The sequence below is a fragment of the Geospiza fortis genome, unplaced genomic scaffold, assembly GCF_000277835.1.
Source record: "Geospiza fortis unplaced genomic scaffold, GeoFor_1.0 scaffold730, whole genome shotgun sequence".
NCBI lineage: Eukaryota > Metazoa > Chordata > Aves > Passeriformes > Thraupidae > Geospiza > Geospiza fortis.
This window is the reverse complement of record NW_005054458.1, coordinates 675,568-682,990: the sequence shown is the minus strand read 5'-3', so window position 1 is coordinate 682,990 and position 7,423 is coordinate 675,568. Positions and strand designations below refer to the sequence as shown.

Genomic DNA, 7,423 nt, shown 5'->3' with positions numbered 1-7,423 from the left:
TTTTTCGTAGAGAACAGAACTTGGCAACCAGCTAATAGATATTTACTAAATGAAATTGTCTCAAATTCACTCTGGTGGCCATGTAAATAGATTTTAAGGTCTCCTCAAAGTCAGAGGATGGTGCTAACAGAGTATCCTGGCTCAGTACCAATATCAGACACTTGGCTTTCAGCATTTCCCTGCATTTCATTATGCACAGAGCACTGCTAGCAGGAAATGAAGAGTCATATGTAAAAGTAGACGCAGTTCTGTTTATTTTCCAGCAACATCCCACGCAAAAGCAATAGAAACACGAACTGCTCTCAGCAGAAAATCTGTACAGTTGGTAACATTTACAACAGTTTTACATTTAAAACCAGAAAACTGAAAGAATCAAGCACTTTCCCTAGACATTGTTTTCTTGACTGCATTAATAAATGACTGATGACTATTTACAAATTTCAAGTTAAGGCTACTACTTCTAAAAAAACCCCAACATTATTGCATAGACTTTACCATGTTGACCTCCAATTTCTTGAGGGTATTAAACTTCCAATTGTTTCTGAAACATTTTTGCAAAAAAAGTGTTTTTTTAAGGTACGGTAGTTAAACTTACAGTAACTGCAATAGATGGGCTTACTAGTCAGCCAGATGCACAGCACCATGTGCATTACTTCAGGTCAGGTGTGTTAAAGAGCCATATGTAAAAACAAGGAAACATAAAAAAAATCCCCCAACTTGGCTCTTGATCTGCAGGTGGACAACTGAAATCATGTTCACACTGGGGAAGGGAGTGGGGGAAATTGCTAAGATCTTGCTGTGCTATTTATAATTACTAGAGGATAGCATTGCCATTGGCTAGTTTTACTATTGAGAAGTTTTATAAAAAAAAATCTGATATACATAAATTAAAAGTTAACAAGAAGTCACACAACTTAATTGCAATTTTACATAAATTTGGTCTGGAGAATACCTAGACCAATCACAGCTTTGAGAACAGTCTTCAACTTTGCTTAAGCTTTCTTACTATTAACAGGTTATGGATCAAGCTAACTTCTCAAATTTAAAAAAACTTTCTTTAAAACAGGTTGCACAAGACTATTTAACTCACAGTATCAAATTCTTTCAGTGGCTCACTCAAACACACTTCCAAGTCAAATTCTCCTTCTGCTTGATAGTCAACATGTCTAACTTTGGTGGGAGTGCCAGAACAGGTATCCTGGAAGGGAAAGGCAATTAATAATTACTACTTAAGTAGAGGTTATTAGTACAGGTAATTCAATTAACTTCTGTAATTCATTTAGACCACCCTATACCAAAGGCTTACAAATGCTTTAAAAGCCATAAAAACACAATGCCAGTTTTAATATTAAAGAGAAGTAGGCTTCTGCCCATCCAACCACATTTGAAGATACCGTGCAAGTGTTCCAAGGACCTATATATGCAAACACTAAAACATTATACAGATTTAATATTAGAAAAATAAATCCAGTAAGAAAAGCATTTCTAGATCTTTAATGCTCAGCTGTATCAAGTGCTTTCTGGACATCAAAGGAGCCTACTTCTGTGTGACAAGGAAATTCCACCCTACTTTAATATTAGCTATTGCAATCTAAAGTAGTATTTCAACTGTATATTACAGTTCATAACTGATTTGCTTTCAACAAATAAACTTTATTTTGTAGACTATGAAAAAATGGAATATTTTTAATTTGAGGTGATAATTTAAGTTCTAATTCTCTAAACCCAAGACTACAGACAGATAATGGCTATAGCTGGAAAATACCTGAGTTTCAAAATTGCTCAGCTTTATAAACAGCCCCTAAAAAAGCAGATGAGGGGATCTGTGAGGTATTCAGGCTGCTCTCGATATAATTCTAAGCAATGAACCAATTATCAACAAATAGTCATGCAAATGACATGTATGCTTACATCATTATCTTGACAGCTCGTTTGAGATTCAGTAGAATTGCTTCCAACAGATTCTGTCTCCATCTCACCAAGGTCAACAGGGCAACTATAAAATCATTTAGAAGAATATAGCATAAAATAAATGACCAGAGGAGAGCAAAGAAACCAACAGAGATCACAGGGACAGTGGTGGCAAACTGGGGAGAGCAAACAGAACTGCAGGACAGCTCAGTAGTGCCAAAATGGCCAAGGACTGAATTAGAAGTCTTGAGCTTGCAACTTGTCAAAGACAAAAACCCAGAGTCAAGCAATGCCTCAATGCAAATGTTACAGGAGAGGAATGAATTTTTTTTTCTGTTTCACAAAGATTTAATATCCATTATACACAGCATCTGAAGGTAGCATTTCAACACCAATGCACACAGCAGGGTTCTGGCTGAAGGACCAACTCCCCTCACACTGAGAGCAAGTAAAGGGAAGGTAAAAGGAAACTTTTCTTCTAGATCCTATTGCTCTGCAGTAGTTTTAAAATCAGCATTCCATTAAGGAAAAACACTATTACCACAAAACTGCCTGCTGAGGAATTAAGTTCCATCTTTGTCCCCTTCATTCTCTACTTCCAGTTTTATGTCATGTTGCTGATCAGCTGTATTGCTTTCAACAGAGGAAAATAACAAGGGCATTCTACATCTTCTAGAGCTTGGGCTGTGAACACTTGTGGCTGTGCTTTGAGCTTGGGATGAGTTCACAATTCTCCCTCTCTGGAGAAGAAACATTTTATACCACTGTTCTTGAACTTGCAAGTGAGAAGAGTGAGGCAGGTTCCTGTACACTGGATTAGTCCAAGCTCAATACTCAGACCTGGCATTAGTGAGAACTCTCCAGCACTGCTCCTACCAGATAATTTTAAGACTGCTCTGAAAGAATTGGCTCCTGTTGATGGTGTGGTGATTATTGTACAGACCAGCACAGAACTGGCTCTGCTTTCAGCATTAAAACAAGTGAGGGATATGGATGTATGCCCTTCCAAGGACACTGGGCAAGGACCAGGAAGCTGTTGGATATTTTAATTGAGAAGGAACTGAACAGCACTAAGTTTGGATAAATAATTAGGAAAAACATCCAGCACTCACTACTTGTCTCAAAAAGAACTATGCTGGGGGTGGTGTTTATTTCTTAAACATGAGACCTGACACCATAATTTCTGTAACAGCACCTTGAATAATCTGTGTACATACATTTCCTGCAGATCACATCCTCCTTCAGTTGGAGGATCCCAGGAATGCAGTGCAACTTTCCACAGTTTGATCTGCTGGTCCCATGACCTACGGCTGTACTTCTTAAATTTGTTTGGAGTTCTGGGATGAACTCCTGGTATACGATGGCATCTATTCAGATATCAGACATGAAAAATTATCAGTGCTTTATTCACACATACATAACATACCTTTAAATGTTAACTGATTTATTATTTATGAGAAAAGACCAATGTGCAATTCCAGCACTCCAGCAAAAGTTTGCCAGCTCTATACAAACTTTTTAGTTCTTCTGAATCCACGTCAAATGCAATAATAATAATAAAGAATTATCATTCATAGGTCTGAAAACTTAATTCCAAACTCAACAGCAATTGTAGCCCATTTTGTCTTGTAGTTAGCTCATGAGAAAACTGACTGCAAAAAAGCAGTTTCATTTCCTCTCATTGATAAGCACATCCAAAAGAACTTTCATTTCCATTTCAGCACCATGAGGTATTTCTTATACACTGACTCATTAAAATAAACCCTCAAGCCACACCTCAGTTGACTGTTAGTGTGAGCTAAGAGTTCAAATATGTCCTAAAAGTTTAATTTGTAGATGCCTGCTATTTGATTGTGTGTTGGATACAAAGTTTAGTACATTAATGTGCTTATTAAGAACGGGTATGACTTGCAGGTGGACATTCAGTTTTCTAGAAAGGCAAGCAGCTTACCTAGGAACTTCTTTAATGTATCTATCATATGCAATCGTGTTTTTTCCATAGTTTATCTGTTTTTGTCTTCTCATCAAAACCACCTCATCTGTCTCAAGTTCTACTGCTGCCGTGGACTCCTTTGAATCAGAACTGAAGAAAAAAAACATTGTAGGTTTAGGACTACTAAAAAACCAGTGACACTCAAACAAGCCCACTTGTAAAAGGCTATAAATAAACATGTTAAAACTTTTCAAACAAACACTCAGGGTGCTACTAAACCATGGTGCTGGAACAGACTTGAGATGAACTATTTTAAACTGTGTGTTTTAAGAAACAACATTGTACAATCAAAATTCTATTTTCAAGATTTCCCTCAGTGAAGCTAGAAGTTTAACCTACCTTCCTGAGGAGGACTTCCTTTCTCTTGAAAATTCATTTATCAGGAGTTTTCTTCTGTGTCTGTAAGAATTCAAATCAGTTTTCAGAAATTACATACACAAAAAGGAACATGAAGGCTGCACTGTCACAGCTCACAGCTGAATTAACTTTTCAGAAAAGCAGCACTGCAAAAACCTTCTTGCTCTGAAATGGATGTTTCAGTTTTCCCTTAAAAAACAATAAAAATACAAGTACTTTCTCTTCCTGACTATTTTTCCCTAAAGCAACTTCTTATAGCAATGATACAAAAAACCAGTGATTACTGAGAGGGTATTTTAAGTATTTTAATTTAAGAGATTCAGGAAAAGCTTCTTCCAAAAGGGAGATATTTAGGGATATACATCCAATCTCCAGAGAGTATCCCATGACATTCCTGCAGGACTGAACCCAAAGCTGATCTAAAAGCAGCAGACAAGAGGCTAAGGTTGGCCTGATTTTACTACAATGGTGAAGTTAAAAATACAAGCTGAAACAGATTCTACAAGATGACTTCCATTTCTCTTCCTTTTACCATTTCATCTTAAACACCCAGGGGTACCTTGCAATTTCTTTGTGAACATTGGTCCTCATTTCATCTTCTTCCACTGCAGTTCCCCAGTCTAAACACCTGGGAAGGGGTCCAGGACCTTCTGGTGTTGTAAAACTAGAAAGAAAAAAAAAATAAAATTAAAGCTCTGTGTGAAAAGTTTGGGTAATTGTATTTACCTCCCCCATTCACAGCTTGATCCCTTAAACATGATTATTTACTCAAAATGGCTGTGAAAACCTTGTGTTCTATTAAAATTTTATCACTGTAAAATTAAACATTAGTTGTGACTTCCACCTTGAGGTTATGTGGTTTGTGTTGGGTTTTCTTAAAATTGATGTAGGTATCTATAGAAAAATACCACTGCAGCCTGATAACGCAGCCCATGCTTTCAGGAGCTTCCAGCTCGTGTTCTTCAGAAAATGGTACATGAAATACCAACTTTATTCATTTACCCACTTGTTTTCACTCCACTAAATGACTCAGCAATTATTTATACTTTGATGACTGCAGACTCATTAGCTATATAAGAGATAAAAGCTGGAGCACAGAATTAAGTTGCAAAGCTAAATAATTAAAATTACATGATAGCACCAGGAATTGCTCCATGTAAGTATATGCCTAGTAGAGAAGGCAAAGGCACAAAAACGTCCTATTTTAGCTAGGAAACAGATTTGCTGTGACTTTGCAAACTGGTTTAACAGCTTTATTGCAGTCCATTAGCATCACAAACAGATTCAGACTCTTGTGGGGAATAAGCTCATATCCCTTCCCAAACATCTACTGCTGCCTGCATTCAGATTATTCAGTGTTTCCCCTGCCTGTCTTCCTGATGACCAATTTTCCCGAAGTAAAACTCAAAACCGTATCCTACAGAGCAGAGCTTTTTCAGCAGATCTGGAAATGCTCTGGAGACTTTACAGAATTTTGTGCAAACATGTCCCCTGGAGTCAGGGAATCAGATCCATCTGCACTAAAACCAGCTCCAACTCCCTCCCTGCTCCTAAATTGGTTTGCAGAACTTTAAGCAGTTTGTTAAATTCAAACTAAAAGTTATTTTTAGATGAAACCCAGTTACCAACTTGGCAAAATTAAAAACCCATAGCGTACAGTACAGGTCCCTCTGCAAAAATCTATTCGAGCTCCAAGGATTTTAAACTTTTGCTTATATCAATTTCTAGATTTGCAGAGAATACAGGCCACATACAGTTATTGCTCTCCCGTGGTAGAGAACAAACAGCAGAATCCCAGCTGGTCCCAACTCCTGAGCTTTTTCCTCAACACTGTGATGTGATACCTTTTTATATTTGTTTGATTCTGTACCTGTGCTGTGATTATCAAGATGACCCAGCCTCCATCCTGATCCTCTTTACTTTTGGGAATTTTCATTTGACGTGGTTGAATTGGCATAAACAAAAAGTAGTTTTGGTACAGGAAGACAACAATTTCAGTCAGAGCATAATCCAAACTGAAACCAGGAAGTTTGCCTGCACAATTCAGTACTGGGAGACACACAGAAGTGTTGCTTATTTACTTTGAAACTATCTGTAAAGTTTCATCCTTGTACTGCTGTGCAACTATGCTTCCTGGATTTAGTTTAAGCTACTCTGGATAACGTAACTTGTGCCACTGACCACTGTGTTCCTGCTTATTGTCAGCAAAGGAAAATGGGTGGGCACAACCTATCCCTGTTCAAGAAACCTTGATTCAATCAACTGGGCTGTGGGGACAACTCCCATCCACAGATCAAAGTGATTAAAGAGACCATGGCATGAATAGCTCAGACTGAAAATGTGATATAAAATAAGATACTTAAGTCTAACTGTGCTGACAAACATGGAATGCAGTGTTATGGGGTGATCTCAAAACTGGATCCCCCCACAAATGTGCTGAAATATAACACAACTTCTCTGTACTCCCTTCAGAAAGAGAAAATAGATGATTTATAAGAATTTAATTTTTGTCATTTACTTCAATTTTACAACAACTGTTTGTACAGCCTGTACTTACAAATATAATGGGCCTGCACAGTATTAGTCCTCGATAAATGGCAGTAAACCAGCACGAATAGGACATAAATTATCAAGGACATATTTCAAGAAGTAAGAATGAAAAATGCTGACTCTTAAGAACTGACTCAAGATAAGAGCACTGCACTTGATCCTTCTCCCTCCTTTAAGACCAGCTATTTGTGGCTGAGGAGCGATTGATAAGCAGGCGGGGCTAGGAAAACTGAGCAGAAGGGTCAGTGTTAACAGTGAACAAAAGAGCAGGAAGTCGCTGCCATTGTCACCATGCTCACCTGTCCAGCCGGCTGTCCTCAGGCCTGGCCTTGTTTTCCTCAAACACGGAGGATTCGGGCTCGTTCTGCCTCCGCCGCTTCCCATCGGCGCCGCGTTTCCGCGCCTGGGCCCAGCGCGGGGGGTGCTGCGGGCTGGGGACAGACACAGCGACACAAGAGAGCCCGGGTGGGCTTCAGGGCTTTAACCTCCTTCAGAGACCGCGCTTATTTACCGAGGTCACTGCCATCAAGACCAGGGAGGCGACGCCACTCGCTGCGGGTCTCCTGAGGGGGCTCTGCGGGCCCTCTGAGGGGAATCTCCGGGCCCCCCCAC

The 7,423-nt window shown here is 38.9% G+C and overlaps 1 protein-coding gene across 1 annotated transcript in view; it reads right to left on the bottom strand.

Annotated features, from left to right (window-relative positions):
* Positions 1-231: 231 nt before the first annotated feature.
* Positions 232-7,423, bottom strand: part of LOC102045155 (histone RNA hairpin-binding protein) — an 8,603-nt gene continuing 1,411 nt past the window's right edge. Inside the window, exons 2-8 of the mRNA XM_031062721.1 lie at positions 7,111-7,281; positions 4,821-4,925; positions 4,244-4,303; positions 3,863-3,994; positions 3,129-3,278; positions 1,912-1,996; positions 232-1,198 (exon numbers count right to left, since the gene is read on the bottom strand). Of these exons, the coding sequence (XP_030918581.1) occupies positions 1,082-1,198; positions 1,912-1,996; positions 3,129-3,278; positions 3,863-3,994; positions 4,244-4,303; positions 4,821-4,925; positions 7,111-7,281 (820 nt within the window). The 3' untranslated portion in view covers positions 232-1,081. The remainder of the gene's footprint in view (positions 1,199-1,911; positions 1,997-3,128; positions 3,279-3,862; positions 3,995-4,243; positions 4,304-4,820; positions 4,926-7,110; positions 7,282-7,423) is intronic.